This window comes from Polypterus senegalus, chromosome 4 (genome assembly GCF_016835505.1).
Source record: "Polypterus senegalus isolate Bchr_013 chromosome 4, ASM1683550v1, whole genome shotgun sequence".
NCBI classification, from domain to species: domain Eukaryota; kingdom Metazoa; phylum Chordata; class Cladistia; order Polypteriformes; family Polypteridae; genus Polypterus; species Polypterus senegalus.
This window is the reverse complement of record NC_053157.1, coordinates 169867003-169885897: the sequence shown is the minus strand read 5'-3', so window position 1 is coordinate 169885897 and position 18895 is coordinate 169867003. Positions and strand designations below refer to the sequence as shown.

The window sequence follows — 18895 nt, the reverse complement described above, 5'->3', positions numbered from 1 at the left end:
AACAAGAGTACAACAAAATAGAATATACTTCAAATGTTGAATATACAAACTAGTTCAGTCTGAACACGAATTGTATCAACTAAAAAAAAAAAAGGTTTTAGAGCAAGTTGCAAGATTTCATGCTAAGCGTGACCTGTCAAAGTGGCAGAAATACTCTGAAACTCAAATGTCTGTACAGACGGCAAGGCAATGTGACATAGGCAAAATTACAGCAAAACACTGCTGAAACTGAAATCTGGACACAAAAGTTAAACTATAATACAAAATGTCTGCCTCATTTCTATAATACTGTGCTTGGTACAAGGTATCAAAAAAGAGCTTTACATAAAAAGCTACTCAGCTTTATTACATTTATGAATGTGTGTGCGAGAGTGTGTGTGTGTGTATATATATATATATATATATATATATATATATATATTTATATACACATACATATTATATATGCACAGACACGCATGCACACACACAGTTTACACGCATATTTTAGAAATTAAAAAAATAACAAAATTAACATTAATCTAAGGCTCCTTGTTTAAGATTTTTAAACTGTACATTTGACTCAAAGTCCCTTTTTCCCCCCTCATTCAAAAAAAGTAGAGAATGAACATATTTTGATATTTCCTCAGAGCAATGTGAGAAGTTTCCACTTAGCACCAAGAGAAAGGGTACTACGTGCACACAGTGATAGTCAAACAATTGCTGGTTTGCAATCTGAAATGCAAAAATCAAAGACAGATTTACATGTTTAGGCATTAATTCTCACAGCCCTGTGCCTTTTGATCCAATTCAAAAGAAAAAGAAAGAAAAAAAAAAAAAAACAAAACAACAAAACACTGATTTATTTTGCTTTAGTGTTCTGGATGATTAGTGTTTTGGGAAAACTGTAGTGATTAACTTGGTCCCTTCTCTGATCTCCATTAATTAGAAATGTGCTGCTTTGTTACTCACTCTTATTGTATCAATAATCTGTGTTAAGTCCACATACACCAAACACCCATTATAAATAAATGGGATAGATGTAAAAAATATTCTGCACAAGTCTTTTGTGATCAATAATTGTAACCATTTAAAGTCCATTTGACTGTTGTATAATACAAAATGAGTTTCTTGACAAAGATATCCAAATGACAGTGTCAGTTATAATACCCCGTCGTTCTATTTATTCATTTCCACAATTTCAGCCTTCACTTCCTTCAGTTTTAACTGTAACAGGGAAAGCAACAGTCACTGCTTTGGAACTCGTCACTTGTGTCATTTCCACTTCTTGCTTCATCGTTGGTGTGCTGCTTTGATCTGGCCTTGTCTCTGGCTTTTTAATGATGGTACTAATGACACGGGCTGGAGTATGAGTGGCTGCCTGGGGTTGATGTTGCTGGTGCTGCTGCGCCGGCAAGGCCAGCCTCATGACAGGAGTTCCTGGTGCTACAGATACTGGAGTAAGTGCCCTGACAGCTAATGGAGTGCCCATGAGGTTAATGCTTGAGGCACCTGATAGCCCCGTCTTTGTTTGAAGCTGGCACTGTGTAAGTTGAGTGGCAGGGATTGTGATGATCTTGGCAAGCTGAACAGTAATCTTGTCTCCATTCTCTGCCATTGCAGGCACCATTGTAGGGATTGTCTGAATGACTACCTTAGGGGCTGTGCCGGTAGTGGGACTAGTATTAGTAAGAACTGATGAGCTTGATGGCTGGACAGCCACAGTCGAGATTTTTTGCCCCAAAGACGTCATCACCACTGGCACCTGCATGGCCACGCGCACCGTTCTGGAAGGAGGAAGAGAGAGAGAGAGACATAAGACAATATTAGTTTGGTATTTCTAACAGTTCAGTCATAAAAATCACACAAACATTTCATCTGAACTGAATATAGGATTGCTGGCCAATAAATGAGGGATGAAAGTGAATCTTCAATTCAAACACACTGTATTGTGGGAACTACATCTTTCCTGTAGACATTCAAAGCTGAATTTTCAGGAACTGTTAATACCCTGAATAATAATAGTAATTTTTTTTTCCTTTCTTCCTCATGGAAATTTTTCACATTATTTGCCATTTTCACCACAAGGTTCTGTTGAGTGTGAATCCTCAAAACTTAATTTATCCACAAAAAAGTGAGAGCAAAAAAGTTCTCAGCCACCACTACTAACTAGGTACAGTAACTAACACATCTGTTACCTTTGTTGTAGTGGGTAAATATTAAGGCCAATGAAGACGAAAGGCAAAAATGCTGACAAGTGATAGCACTCCAGCCAGAGAAAGAAATCCAAAACTAAAATTATCTGTAATAAATATTTCATCCTCTTCAATGTATTTTCATTTTAACAGACAGCTTTGAAAAATAAATAAGGCCAAGCAGTGAGGATGCAGTTCAACAACTGTTTTTGTTTTACTAATTCACTCGACTAATCATTTTTAGAAAATGAGTTTTTTATACAACTGGAGCAGGGACATACCTAGGACCTGTTGTGCTGGGAAGTATGGATGGGTGCTGGGAAGTCTCACTGGATGATGAAACGCTCACAATTTGAGGAATAGGTGGTGATGTACTTTTCACCACTTTGGTTTGGCCCTGGTGTATTGTACTCCTGACCCCTTCTTGGAGAAAACCTGCTGTTTTTGATAATTCAGATCGTGAAAGAAGGCTTTCTGTAGAAGGAGGTACACGTTCATATGATTTGTCAGTGGCAGCAGTAAGAACATCTTCATTGCCTGGCTCAGACATGTCATCATCAATAACAATGATGTTCTTTGGCATTTCCTTAAATTGATAGACAAGTCGCTGACCTTCCACCTTTGCCAGAATGCCTCTTTGGTAGTAATATCTGATAAGGAAAAGAAAGCATAAATTTGATTTTGAAACACATGTGAGTGAATTACACATTCAATAAGAAGTACCAATGTCAATATAAAAGTTTTACATGTACAAATCTATTATTATATATGTAACAAATAAGACTGTACATTCAAAAATAAAAATAAGTAAAATGTGCTTGATATATTAAAGCATGTAAACTTTATTTTTAACAAGGCATTGAAGGTAGAAGTTAAATAATTTTTCTAAAGCTTCAGAATTATGTTACAAGACAATCACAAGTCTGTCTTACTTCTTTATATCATGAGTATATGTAGGAGGACTTGAATTATTAATAAAAAATAGAGATTGATAATGCTTCAAAGTACGCATTTATTTTGAAAAGGGACACTCTGAAATAGAAAAAGTATCGGCAATGAGTCAGAATTTATGTCAATGCATGCTTTATATGGACGATTAAAAAACTGAACACAGGCATTAAACAACGAGCTAATGCACAAGATCTACATAGATAAATCTGTTTTTAACCAGCATTTCTTAACTGTTAATGTACCTGAAAACTAATTTAACCAGGTGAGAATAAAAGTGGGTACGGGAGTGCGTTAGCTTCTCCTGTGATAGACTGGCATTCCATTCAATGTCATTCTTGCTTTTTATTTTTTAATGCAGCATTGAACTGTATTTTTGGGAAGTTACAGCCATATCTGTTTATGACTAGTGTCACTAAAAAATTAAATATTTATTAAAATTTATTAATATTATAAAAGTCAATGTTCTTATATGTGTCTTACGAATGGTAATGACGTAATGCAACATGGGGGATGGCATGATAGGTATTCACGGGGTAAACAACAACACTTTTATCCATGTCTGTACAGCTACTCCACAGAAAAACTTTTTAAGTTCATGTTATGAATTAATTCTTTACAGAGATACAAATTTAAAATCATGTGTGAAACAGTGCACAGTGATACTAATGAATGAACAACTTTACTACACTTAATCTATTTGTGACTTCTCCACAATTTTACAGGATCTTAAATCATATCCTTGCAAATGTATATTAAATGGTAAAAACAGTGAAGTATATTACCATATTTATACTGTATATAGGCATCTTATATTCATAAATACAGATTGAACTTACGCAGAATTCTCTCTTCTGATGAAGGCACAACACAAGCCGAGCACTATAATACAGTGGAACCTCGGTTTACGAGTAACTTGGTTTACGAGTGTTTTGCAAGACGAACCAATTCTTTTAATAAATTTTGACTTGATAATTGAGCAATGTCTTGCAATACTAGTAGTATGGATACACTTTGTCTGCTGAGCGTCATGTGATCACAACTGAGCTGATGGTTCCTCTCTCTTGTGCACGTCTCTCTCTCTCGTCTCCTATTCTCCATCTGAGTGCCTCACTCATATAGTCAACATCTGTACAAGCGTATACCGTTTACTACAGCATTGTGACTCTGTGTGATTGTGTGTGTGTGCTTTGAAGTGCGAGTCCCTGTCGCGCACCCCCAAAACATGAAGCCGAGTTTCAGTACTTTAAAACCACCAGCTTTATTCAGCTTGAAACAGCAACAGCACGGTTATTTATTGTAGCGGGATCTTTATAATGTTCCTTGTATCACCCATCGACAGCAGGCGCGTATATAGCATGTCTGCGATCTTTTTGTATCAGCTTATACGGCAAACTGCTACAGTGCTGGGAGACTGCGATTGCTTTGGGACACTCTTCCTCGTGTCGTCCCATTGGGTGAAATCCCACAACAATTTAGAAACTCACTCACACCAGCCATGATTCTTTTTAAAGGTAAAGTGCAGGTTAATTTGTATTTTTACTTTAGATTTTGTATTAATTATTTTTATATGAATAGTTTTGGGTTGTGGAACGAATCATCTGAGTTTCCATTATTTCTTATGGGGAAATTCACTTTGATAAATTATGTTGTGCAAACCGAGGTTCCACTGTATATAGTTACCCAAGAAAATACATAATAAAAAAAATACAACTTGGACACAGCAAAAAACCAAGGATAAAATAGTGTTTTTGTTCTACCAGCTAACTTGAATAGCAGATATATAGATGTTGAAATTTTTGTTATTATTATTTAAAGACAATACCATTCTGAAAATGTATTTAAAGTACTTAAAATACCACTTTATTTTTAAATCTGCCCAATTGTAGCCAGGGATGATATTTTTGTTTTTGTTTTGAATTTAATTGCAGTTTAAAAGCATTTTTTTTTTTTTCAGAAATTAAAAGAGCTTGAGTTTACAATATTCATGTCCATGTCTATTATTTGATTCTGTAAGCCCACTAAAACCCTTTTAAATTAAAGAAAAACATTTGCGATTTGGGGCAAATTTTCATGTGTGATTACGTACGATTAATCAAGATTAATTATTACACAGCCTCTAATTAATTAGATTCATTTTTTTAATCGAGTCCCACCCCTAATATATATATATATATATATATATATATATATATATATATATATAGACATAGACTATATATATATATATATATAGACATAGACTATATATATAGACTATATAGACATAGACTATATATATAGACTATATATATATAGATATATATATATATATATATATATATATATATATATATATATATATATATATAGACTATATATATATAGACTATATAGACATAGACTATATAGATATAGACTATATAGATATAGACTATATAGATATATATATAGATATAGAGAGAGAGAGAGAGAGAGAGAGAGAGAGATATATTATATAGATATGATAGATATATATATATATATAGATATAGATATAGATATATAGATAGATAGATATGATATAGATAGATATGATATAGATAGATATGATATATAGTGCCTTACAAAAAGTTTTATACTAATGGCCAAGTGTCTGTATGTTTTAACTGATTAACTATTCCTACACTGAATTTTTGCTCTGTTATATGTTTTTTACGTTAAAGCACCAAGGCTCCATTCTGTTAACAAAAAATTGTTTTATATTAGGGTAAAAAAATCTCATTAAGGAAGAGGAGAAAATATGCTGTTTATATTAGTATTTAATTCTCACAGCTTAATAATCTATGAAGACTTCTTTTGTAGCAATAATAGTTTTAAATTGTTTGGGTTATGTAGGTAACCCAACATACTGTAGATAACTGTAAACAAACATATGGTGTCACAGGATTTCACTTCTTAGATGAATTTATACATTTACTTTACACAAACTTGAACATGCTGGTTTTTAAACTACATTTAGTGCTATTAATAAAAAGAATCTTACCTTAGCGCTCTTCCCATGGTCTCATAATTCATATCAGGCTTATTCTTATGTTTACCCCACAACTTGGAAACTGCTTTTGAATCTACAAGTTTAAAGATGCCTTTCTCTCTCTGGGTCCACTTGATATAGCGTGGGCAAGTACTCTTATCTTGGAGAAGATCCAAAAGGAACTCCCACAGATAGGTTGTATTTCCTATTAGAAAAACACACATACGAAGGTTAAACAGAGCAAATATACCACAAGGATATATATACACAGGCAAATATTTGAAATATAAAGATCTAGTCACAGTTTTTACTCTGTTGATAACACATTTGTTAAATGACTCGATGCTCTGCTTGTACTTTGAAGTACTGCTTAGTGCAACTTTCACAGTTCAAGCATCATAGGTTCAATTACTATATCCGGATGCTGTCTGCTGCATGTTCTCCCTAGGTCAGTTATCTGAGCAGTTCTTTTCCAGTTACTACTTCTTTCTGTGCCTGTTCAAAGATTCACATAAGGAACCCTATGGCTGAATGTCATTGGCCGTGTGAACTTTCAAATGTATTTGTAGAGCCCCCACACCATAGTTCTCCTTGCAGTTTCATATGGGGACTCCCATAAAATATCACAGCGCAAACTTTCACAGTGGACCGCTCTCCAATCTGTTACTGAATCACACTGTGCCACAATGCTGCGTGCAGTTTCACATGGGGATCTCCTACCCTTCGATCAAATACAACTTTTAAACACCACTCAGGTCACAAGTACGGGGGTGGGGGGGGTTATGGGGAATCTCAGCTAGTGTCTTCTTCATGTTTAAAGCTGTTTGTTGAAGTTTCAGCTGTTTAAAAGCTGATCCTCCAGCTAGGATGTTGGATATCTCTGGGTCCATAATTCTTGAGGCTGATCCTCCAATTAGCTGTGAACCACCCAATCTCACTGCAATTGCACAGGTGGAGAACCAGCTGAGGTAGGGAAAGCTGCAGGGATCTGTGGTCTCCAGGGTGGTGGTAAGGCTGTTCTCCTGGCATCGCAAGCAATCTTTGCTTCCATTTGGGAGACTTGCGTCATCCCAATTAACTGGAAAATGGGACCCGTCATCCCTATCTGAAAAGGTGTGTCTTGCCTCTCCTCAGTGTGTGGAGACAACCAGGCACTGCTCATCACTTGTCTAATACAGTCCCCACAGTGAAGCATGGCGGTGGCAGCATCATGCTGTGGGGGTGTTTTTCAGCTGCAGGGACAGGACGACTGGTTGCAATTGAGGGAAAGATGAATGCGGCAAAGTACAGGGATATCCTGGACAAAAACCTTCTCCAGAGTGCTAAGGACCTCAGACTGGGCTGAAGGTTTACCTTCCAACAATACAATGACCCTAAGCACACAGCTAAAATAACGAAGGAGTGGCTTCACAACAACTCTGTGACTGTTCTTGAATGGCCCAGCCAGAGCCCTGACTTAAACCCAATTGAGCATCTCTGGAGAGACCTAAAAATGGCTGTCCACCAACGTTTACCATCCAACCTGGCAGAACTGGAGAGGATCTGCATGGAGGAATGGCAGAGGATTCCCCAAATCCAGGTGTGAAAAAGGTGTTGCATCTTTCCCAAGAAGACTCATGGCTGTATTAGCTCAAAAGGCTGCTTCTACTAAATACTGAGTAAAGGGTCTGAATACTTAGGACCATGTGATATTTCAGTTTTTCTTTTTTAATAAATCTGCAACAATTTCAAAAAATCTTTTTTTTGTCTGTCAATATGGGGTGCTGTGTGTACATTAATGAGGAAAACAAAGTAATTTAAATGATTTTAGCAAATGGCTGCAATATAACAAAGAGTGAAAAATTGAAGGGGGTCTGAATACTTTCCGTACCCACTGTATGTACACATGCATGTATGTATTCCAGGCATGAAATGCGAGAAAAAAAAGCAACAACAAATGTTTTTCACCATAGAACAACTTACCATTAAAAATTTGGAGTGTTGTTCTCATTAGTTTCCAGCCATTTGCAACTCCATTATTACATAACCAGTATAATAGCCACATTTGGGTATGTGATTTAGGTGAAATAATGCCAAAAAGTACAGGATTAATTTTGATTTAAAAATGATTTTGTACTAAAATGGGTTTCAAAAGCAGCACTAGTGGATGTGGCAGAATAAAGTTAACAAGAAAATAAATTTGGCTGCAAAGGAAGTATAGTATAATACAGTTTTTATATTGTACCACTGCCACATGGGTAAATAATTATTATCATATTCTTCTTATGTGCTTTGGTGTGCTGCTCCTAGCTGCCGGGGATTGCATACAGCTTCAAGTAAGGGAATTTTTTGCAGTTCAGGATTGTAAGATGCAACGCAGTAATGGACGCCACTGCCCTTTCTGGGTGGGGACTGGTAAGGTCTGTCAGAAACTGTTCCAGCTGGTAACCAATGAAGTGTCAGACCTCCAAAATTAAACCAGCATGGACAAAGTAGCAGGAGGGATAGCCGATCTGCATGGCAGTTGCAACCATGCCAAACAAAGGAGTGACAGATTCTATGCCGATCTGCATGGCAGTTGCAACCATGCCAAACAAAGGAGTGACAGATTCTATCAATGCTGAGGGAAAAGGTAAAAAAATGCATATCTACCAACATTTGGACAAGGTTAGTGAGGTGGCCTCCTGCACGCCTTTTTGTAACACTGTCTAAATGTCTGCTGTAACAATTTCAGAGGGTGAGATTTATAAATCTCTGAGTTTTGGGATAAAATCATTTTCTTAAGGCAAATCAAGCTTTGATCACTCATCTTCCAATGTTTACCCTCCTCTCATGGACAACACCATATTGGATTGCTGGTTTTGGACACGTGTGAAAATATGTGTGCGCCTTTCCTGGTCAGGGGTTTCTCTTATTCCTTAAGGTCATATTGTGAATTTTGTGTATATGTATGTATGTAGGGGTTTTGGTACGGGCATTCCTTTTGTAGTTAAAGGTGGGGATTTGGTGTGTTTTATGTATAAGAAGGTGGTAAATTGCCCTCACGGGGCAGCGCTAAAGGTGACTTTATTTAGTTGATGTTTTTGTGTGAATCAAACATATGTAACTGCTCCATTAAAATACATCTATAAATGTAATTTTTTATTTTATGTTGTTCCATAATTGTTTCCTTTGGTCTTCTGTCTTTGCTTTACAAGCAGCTTTGGGAGGAAAAGTGGCACAACAACAAAGTCTACTGTGCTAACAAGAACTTAACAAGTTAATTCGAGTTTAGGGGAATCGTTACAATATTAGACACTGTGCAAAAAGGTCAGAAATGAGCTCACCTTTGCCTTCTCTATTTTTCTTCTTTATGCCCAAATCTGGAGACCCATTAGAGATAGTCGGTTGTTGCGTTTTTGGCTTACGACCAGCTTTTTGACAAATAAGGGTAGGGGGGAGAAAAATCACCATAGAGATCATAAAAAAATACTTATAATAAAAATGTACCTGAATTAATAAATACATTCATATTATTATATCACACTATGAACTACTGAATAGCATGGGCCCATAAAGAGTCCAAAACACCACATACAGAAAATGGGTCATAACTAAGGCCACAAGCTTCCCAATCAACAACTTCACTACAGGCCTTAGTTTGTGTCATATTCTGAACAGATGAGCAAAACTCCACATGTGTAAGGAATGTAGCCAGGGCAGACACAGTGCTGGTACACTTATTAATGCCACTACTTATAACAACCTTTGTTTTTCAGTATAAATGTTGTATTATACATTCCATTTTGAAAGACAATGTGGAAAAGGAGATGTATTTCTGTGCTATGCATGTAAAACTGGAACTTAATACACCTAAAAAATAAGCAACACAGTTTTCAAAGCAATTCCTAAACCTAGTTAAATTAGGAACTCTGATTACTTTTATCTTTAAATATTCTAACAAAGAAGTGACAGAAAGATCATTTTATCAATTAATTTCAACCTGTTGGACTTACTAGATACAAGCAGTAAACCTTACCAACATAGGATGTAGTTCCTTTAATGGACTTATATAAAATGTTTGCTCATTTAGAAGAATTTCAATTACAGGGGCAAATATTATGTATTAGCCTGAACAGAAAGCACTTGAACACTAAAATTAACTTTTCAAAGGTGGTGATGATAAACTTGCTGCAAAATTTGAAAAATTCCTATAACACTTTATTGCAGAAATTTACCAAAACATTTAGGTAATTTTTAAAAGTTATAAATAATGTGCCATCTTAAGAACAATCTCTATTTCAAAATTACATCAGCATTAATCTGAGGCAAAGCTAAAATATAAGGTTCTTAAATTTCATGGTATAAAAATACAACAGTATTACAACAGTAGTATAATAGGACAGTACTGCATTTTATAAGTACTATAATATGAAATATACTCTCTACAAGAATGCTTCTGGGTTAAGTGCTTCCTACCTTTCTTCTTTTTGACAGGCTCCATTTCCTGGGCATCAATTACTGTACACACTTCCACAGGCTCCGACTCCTCAGTAGACACTTCTACTACTGTCTCTGTAATAACATCTGGCCTCATGGCGGCATGAATGAACTCTGGCGTTGATGCACATGGAGGCACAAATACCTCAACTACATAAAAGTAATGTAAAATGATTATTTCTCTCTATGTTAAATATTCACAACAAAAAGAAAATAAATTGGCTTTTATGTTAAAAGCCTTTCTCCAGGAACTATTTAAAATAAACTTATTATGCAATGTAATTTATTGGCTAAAAGAAAACAAATATGATGCTGTGCAATTAGATTTATCACTTTATGGTCCCATTAACTGCATTTTGTTTGACTTGTTCAAATGGATTTACTAAGGTTTAGTCATTCTATCAAGCAATTTATAAGCCTATCAGCATTATCAAAATTAATCCAATTAATGACTGAGGTGGATGAACACCTTATGACTGGTTAAATAAAACAGAGTTCAAGCAAATGGAAATCTCAAAAACAGAAAAGTGGTAATAAATTCTACATTTTCTTTTATATATATATATATATATATATATATATATATATATATATATATATATATATATATATATATATATATATATATATATATGCATTGCAATGGTTTAGGATTATAGATATCTGTAGCGAGTGTGCATTTGTATCACCTGCTAAGGCACTTTATTCTGATGGTGAGGGCCATCTTTCAGGATGGCAATGCCAACTTGCAAATAGCATGAGTGGTAGTTACACACAGAGTCACTGGGCTCTGTAGTTACTAGAAAACACATGCAAATCATTTAGTTTTTAACCCTTTTTTTTCCTGAGAAGGGACAAGAGGCAGATTTATACTGTCATGTCACATAGAGGCCCAAGTAGCTAGTAAGCAACTTGCGAGCAATATTTTATATTTTTCTACTACTTAAACATATAACAACCTACATATATTTAATTGTTAACAATTCTTTTAAGAAACTGCTTGAAATACATGTGATATTAAAAAAATTGACCTCTTAAACTACTCCTAACATAAAAATACCTACACAGAAACATCTAGGTATCTAAACAGTTTGAAAGCGATAGGCTGGAAAGCAAAACATCAGGTGTCTGAAACTAAGACATTTACATAGATCTATAAAACTCGACAAACCTCACCTGGACTCCGGTCATCTCTTAGGCTGGTTGGAGAATCCATATGAAGCAAGGCCTCAGCAGCCTCGATTGTTTTGTCTGAGCAATGCACATTGCTGCTATGTACTGATGCTTCCACTGTAAGAGAAATAAACACCTCGCCTTAATACAAAAAAATCAAAAATAAAATACACTGCATTAGATTCACTGCATCACCACTTCTGTTGACTAGTTGTTATTGGAGGCCAACTTTTGAAGAAACCACTCAATGACTTATATGGAAATTAGTTTAATCTTTAAAAGTTGGCATTGAATGAATGGTGTTGAACAAATAATGCTGCTCAATAAAACTGAATAAATAACACAATGAAATAAAAATAAATCAACATTTTGTGTATTCACCTGAAAGTAACACATTTATGATGTAGTTAAATACATACACAAGCAAAAGCAATTTGCCAAGTTATTGCTTAATTTGTGACTGAACTTTAGATAAAGGAAATGAAAAGAATACCTACAACAGAACTTTAATAGGAAAGGGTATTTAACAGGAAATAGTAAAATACAGAAATACATGGGTAAGAAATTAAGCCTCCAAGTGCAAATAGAAAGTGACCTTAAAAGTAATATTTGGTAGTTCTTTGAAACATCAAGACAGGGTGGCCACAATCTTTGTATCATTACAAACAGCAATGTGATTGAAAGGATAGTGCCAACTTATTTTTAAAATGTGCAACACTAATAATAAGTTAAAGTGAACTTGACTGAATTTATAACTTTTTGTTTTACGTAGTTTAAATGTCATCAGTGCTGTTCAATGACAAAGTGCTTACTAATGAAAATTGGCATCTTATGTCAATTTTGTTGGAATTCATAAACAAGTTAGGTCTGTCCAAGATACTTTGAAGCTAATATGCTATATATATATGCTATATATATATATATATATATCTATATCTATATATATATATATATCTGTATATCTATATCAATATATATATCTATATATATCTATATATATCTATATCAATATATATATATATATATATATATATATATATATATATATATATCTATATATATCATATAAATCAAATCACTATTTCTGTCAAGCTTAAAAGGATCCGTGTTATTCCTAACTGACATATTATGATATCCTTTAAATATTATTTATTTTCTGTCAGAGGCTGAACTTGATAAATGTAATGCATACAAATGAAACAAAATGTGCAACGAAATGCTTTGTCTATTCCAAACAAATAAAATTGATAATACAAGATGAAAAAGAGTCTCTAAATTTGAAGGTCAACTCCAAATAAATAAAATCTTAAAATTCTAAAATATTAAAAGCTTTCACATTTTACAGGAGAATACAAAGTAAATTCTTTGGTCGGTTCCAAATAAAGTTGGTATTAATTCAAAATAAACTCTCAAAACTACCTCTATATTGTATCCTTTCCTTTGTATAGATTCAAATTGTTTTAAAAATTTGGTTTTAAAAGTCTTGGCTTTTGCATGCTCTTAAGGATGGCACTGATTCAGATGGTACAAAAGATTAGTGGTATTACCTGTATTTGTGGGAACATGTCTTCGACACAATTTGCAGTGCATACTACTCTGCTTCTTGTTGGGACTTTAAATAGCCAAAATACCTCCATACTACCGAAAAGTTATATTGCGATAATTATTGTTTTATCGCCCAGCTCTACTTATACTCCAAACATCATGCTGCAACATCTAAAATCCTATTAGCTTTCTTCTTCACTTCTGTATAATGTCTGGATGTAAGATAGTGATGAGTTCACTATGACTCTTGGATGAAGTTGGGGAGTACAGGTTTGAGAACTCCACTTGTACAGTATTACATGCAAGGAGTAAAATACTCATTTACTTACATTAAATTAACATAAATCCATCCAAGCCTGTATGTTACCCAAGTCCCTCTGTAAAAGTTTACCCGATTCTACATTATACACCCTTCCACCTAGTTTGGTATCATCGACAAACTTAACCAGTTTACTGAATGCATTCTTGTCCAGATCGTTTATGTATTTTAAAAACAGCAGCAGACCCAGCACTGAACACTGATGGACACTGCTTTTAACATCAACTAATTTTGAAAAGTTCCTCTCACCATAGCCTTTCCTGCCTTTGTTTGAGTCAATTTTGTAATACACTGCAGACCATGCCCTACATTTCCACTAGCCTTTCATGTGATACCTTTTAAAAAGCCTTCTGAAATTCAAGATAAATAATATGCACCACTGTTATCGTAGGCTTCTGTTGCTCTATTCATAGTATTCCAACATATTAGTTAAGCATGACCTTCTACATCTGAACCCTAATTAACTGGATCAGCCCAATTACCATTTTTATGCCACAGGATATTATTTGCTAATCTCCAGTCTTTCAAACTTGGGCCACTGTATAGAAATTAAAAACACATTAATATACCAAGTGTTATATACCCTCTCACTAACTTACTTAGTCAAACAAAGCTAAATGTTACTTGAGAACAGGGCTGGGCAGTTTATCGACTTTTATGGTATATCGATATACTTTTAATCAAGATACAGGATAAAACAATACCGTTATATAGAGCTATTTTTGTGTGTTGAAATGAAAAATTTGTTTCTGTAGAACAGACTCTAAAGTTGTGCCAATGTTAGCATCACTCCTACACTCTCATTCTGCTTGCAAACTCCACCCCCACTCAACTCACAATTCCTGCACCAAAACATGGAGGGTGACGTGTTCTAGGTTGTAACTGGTAAAGATTATTTGGTTTGTAAAAAGAAGAACAATGGTTCATTTGGAGATGGTTCGGATCTAAAAGATTGTATGAGCAGCAGAACCATGCAATTCCCAGAGAATGTTGTAAAAAGGTTGCATCCAAAAGTGGAAGCACTTCAAATCTCTAACATTTACAACAGTAACACACTGCAGTACAAACTGCGTTAAACTTCGCTGCTGCATCCCTTCTGCCTAAACATTCTGCCCCGAAACAAAACACAGTGTAAGCTTTGTTTAAACAAGGTGTGCGTGTATGATCAGAAAAGCATGACATAACTGAGGAGGTGACCTACCACATCACCAAAGATATGGTCCCCGTTTCACCCAAGGCTGTGGAGTCAGTAGATAAATCTTTCAAGTCCAACTCCTTAGTTTCTGGTACTTCTGACTCCGACTCCTCTGTATTTAATATACTAATGTATTTTCCATGTTGATTAAAGGAAGGCAACAGACCATTTAACCACAGAACTACTGGCTAGGAAGCCAACTCACTACCATATTGGCCAGTTTAAACAAAAGACAAGAACCCCTGAACACACATCAGGCCATAACACACACCTACATCATTACACTTGTTTACACTCAAATGAACTTGTTAAACACATTATATCTGAAATAAAATGAACACTTATTGTAATGTACCATTATCCAGATTACAATATGTGAATGTCACGTTATATAATAGCTCAGCTGAACTTCACACTAGTAGTAACACAACTATGCACTGGGCTTTATTTTTACATCAGATAAGTACTTAATTATGACTATTGTTTGTGAAATGGGGCTTTTGAACTAGCTGTATTTTTAGTCATTAGAATTTAAATTTATTTAGGAGTTGGTACATTTTTGCCGACTCTGACTCCAGGTACCCAAAATTGTCTCTGACTCCTTGGCTCTGTCTCCACAGCCCTGGTTTCAACTACGGAACAAACCAGCTTTAAAAGGCTGCTAAATACCACTGATCTAAGATACAAGTTGCCCGGTCATAACTACTTTGCAATAGAAGCACTAGCAAAAATATACACTGAACTCAGGCAGAATCTTACTGACTGGCTTGCAAAAGTGACACATTTTACACCATAAACTGATCTGTGATCCAGCAGAAAATGCAAGCCATATGTAACAATGTATTTCACTGAAAAACAGTGCGTCTACAAACTAGTTATTTTCCCCAAGATCACATTAAAGAATATATACCTGAAGATATGCAGGATGCCCTTGTAAACTGAAAGCTAAACGAAAAAGGACTAATTTCAATCACAACCAACAATGTGAGCAACATTGTCAAAGCACTGCAGCTGTCGAAGTGGCAAAGGATGTAGTGCTTCGGTCACCAACTTCACCTGGCAATTGGCGGATGCAGTATTAATGAAATTAACTAAATGACAGTTTTATTTACAGGAGGTTAAAAAAAAGCACTAACAATATTACCGTTTATTTTAAGTGATGTCTGTTAAATGCAGAATTTAATTTGTTCTTAAGTGATCAGTCTCTCTAAATGCATTAAGTAAAATAAAGAATTACATTTTTTTTTTTTTTTTTACAATTTTGTATTGCAGGACATAGCATCACCCGGGCAATTTCTTTGTGTAAGACAATTGTCAACAGCTTCTCCTACAGCTGGAGAAAAAGAAAAGAGCTGAATCCAGAATCAGCTTGGTTTGACTGCTTACCCGCTAATCATACAGATGACCACATATTGTGGAGCACAGCAACAAAGGAATGAGAGAGTCCTGGAGCAGCAGAGAGCAACCACAAAATTTTTGATCTCTTACAAAAAATCCAGGCATCCTTTCCCCACATTCCAGGACATTATAGGTTCTGGAGGAGTCCTGAAAGCTCTGAAAACTCTTCAGGAGTTCACAGATGCTTTGTCTGGTGAAGACTATGTGACTCACTCATATGCTTCATATTTTCAATTCAAGTCTCCTGGCACATGAAGGAGCCACTGAGCTGTGCAAATCTATCAACACTGCTATTAGGGGTGACCTCAACACAAAGTAGGCTGACCCAGCCACTAGTGACCTATCGGACATGGCCTCATTCGTAGATCCAAGATTTAGAGCCAAATATGTAGCAAGTGACAAGATTACATACTGAAGTACAAAGCTGTCTTGGAGGTGGAGTTTCTGTTGGCAGCTTTAAGCCTTACACAGCTGTACCCACGCCTGCAGTCCAAGAAGTAGCAGAATTTGTGCCACCAACAGTTAAAAAGAAGAACTCAGTTGCAAGATTGTTCGAGGAGAACACAGCCACCAGCACCACCACACTGACACAGATGGAGGCAAAAAAACATTAACTTTCCAGCTACTTGTAGTCTGTTAGTGTAGAGAGTGATACAGATCCTCTCAAATGGTGGAAAGAACATGAGGTTGTATTCCCAGCACTGAGCCAGCTGGCAAAGAAGTATCTCTGCGTACCACCCACCAATTTCCTTCCCAAAGGGTGTTTAGTTGCAGTGGCAATGTTGTAACCTGTCACAGGTCATCTCTCAAGCCAGAGACTGTTGATAGGCTAGAGATCCTTGCACAAAACCTACAACAGATGAACAGGGCTATATCCGCATCAGAGGAAAACTTCATTTGTCAGAGCAAGTAGGCCAGTTTTTTTTTTTTTTCACGTTTTTGTTGTTATTTACACAGCTGTGTATTTTGTTAAGCAGGAGAGGAAAGCCTGTAATTGCACAACATTTAAATCAGTGCTATTGTGTTAAACAATTACAAGAGCATTTTCAAAGATGGGCATATTTTACAGTTTTTTTTTTTGTTTTTTTTTAACAGTTTGTGGATTCAGAATGTTACCAATATAACATGACAAATTGCTCCCCTCAATAAAAAAGGTAGCCTCAACTAAATTTAGAAAATAAAAAATTCTAAAGGGTCACTCTGTCAACATTATCGAACTTTAAAACTGCCATTATCTGTGTTCACCTGGGATGGCAAATGCTCAAGATTCTCTTCATTTACTTGCTATGACTGAGTGACATAAGACGCATTTAAAAAAAGTTATTTATGATGTCTTGCTTAGCCAAATGATCCCTTAAAAAATTAGTGCTTGAATTGTGGGGAGAGAGGTCAGCACCCAATAATTAAAGGAATACGATACATTTGCCATTCTACTAATGAAAGCTGTACAGTTGAACAAAATGTCTTAATTGATACTGAGGAACTATTACTGGATAACTATTAGTATATGGAGGCATGCCAAAAGATGTGTTTTATATTCCAATTTAACAATTTACTGTAACTTCTTAAGAAAGCAGCAATCACATCCTCGAAAGATAAAGAATTTTAATAGAAAACAGTTGCTGATCATAATATTAATTCCTGGTAAATTACATAAGATTCCACTAGTATTTAATGACAAAAAGATTAAAAAATACTTACTGTATAATGAACAAATCTTTGCACTGTTTATTCTTTTAAAATAATCCTGTTCACAAATGTTACCAGGAATTGCATACAAGTTTTGTTGCACTGTCACCAATGTATAAAGTGCAATAATACTTGTCTTCTAGTATAGAAGATAAACAATTTTAAGGGCCAATTGAAAGTCCTTACTACAATTGTTAATGCCACATTATCAAAATACTGTTTAAGGTACAAACTGTTAATATATAATCCTTTTTGAACATATCTGACATACAATTAACTTATATATTACAGTAACTATTTTCAAAATGTCAAAAACAGCATATTTGCCACTAAGGCTGGCTAAATTTAAATTAGTCTTAAAATTTTTTTTATTCTCAGGAAAAATTAATTACTTATAATAACCTACAGTGGTTAAGCTGTAGAAAAACAGCTGTATACTTCAAGTTGGCCATGTACAGATTTACCAACTTCTACATTAGAGGGAGCAGTTTATAAACTTAGTGCCGTTAGACCACCTGTTAAACTCTGTCAGCACTTATACGATGTCCTCAGCAGCTCTTCCCATGTTTGGAGAATCTGCAATGACTAACTATGCTGCACTAAAGAGAAGATGTTTGATCATGGCTATCTTTAGGCAACCCTGCTTATATTATTATCGTCACCACTAGGCTAAAAGTGCTCTCTCCTTACTCTGTTACAATGAAATTTCTATGGCAAATGCCCTATAAAGACAGCAGCAATTGAGCTGGGGTGACTTTTGCTAAAGTGTCATTAAATCACAAACACAAAAAGGGTCAAGACAAAAACCTAAAACTAAACAACAAACTAAATGAACCTAAAAAATAAACTAAACAAATAGAAGCAAAAATATTAATGAGGCAAAAATAACCTTATGCACAACGTATAAGGACTCACACTCTAACACCATTATATTTTATTTATGCACACATGCAAAACAAGACAATACTGTTGTGTACTTACACACACTTGAATACAAATTGAAA

The 18895-nt window shown here is 35.2% G+C and overlaps 1 protein-coding gene across 2 annotated transcripts in view; it reads right to left on the bottom strand.

Annotated features, from left to right (window-relative positions):
• Positions 1-436: 436 nt before the first annotated feature.
• The window catches only part of elf2a (E74-like factor 2a (ets domain transcription factor)), a 132539-nt gene continuing 114080 nt past the window's right edge, over positions 437-18895 (bottom strand). For both annotated transcript variants that reach the window (XM_039751670.1, XM_039751671.1), the window contains 6 exons: positions 11749-11862; positions 10552-10722; positions 9420-9506; positions 6127-6319; positions 2456-2824; positions 437-1766 (listed from right to left, as the gene is read on the bottom strand). In XM_039751670.1, coding sequence (XP_039607604.1) covers positions 1181-1766; positions 2456-2824; positions 6127-6319; positions 9420-9506; positions 10552-10722; positions 11749-11862 — 1520 coding nt within the window. In that variant the 3' untranslated portion in view covers positions 437-1180. The remainder of the gene's footprint in view (positions 1767-2455; positions 2825-6126; positions 6320-9419; positions 9507-10551; positions 10723-11748; positions 11863-18895) is intronic.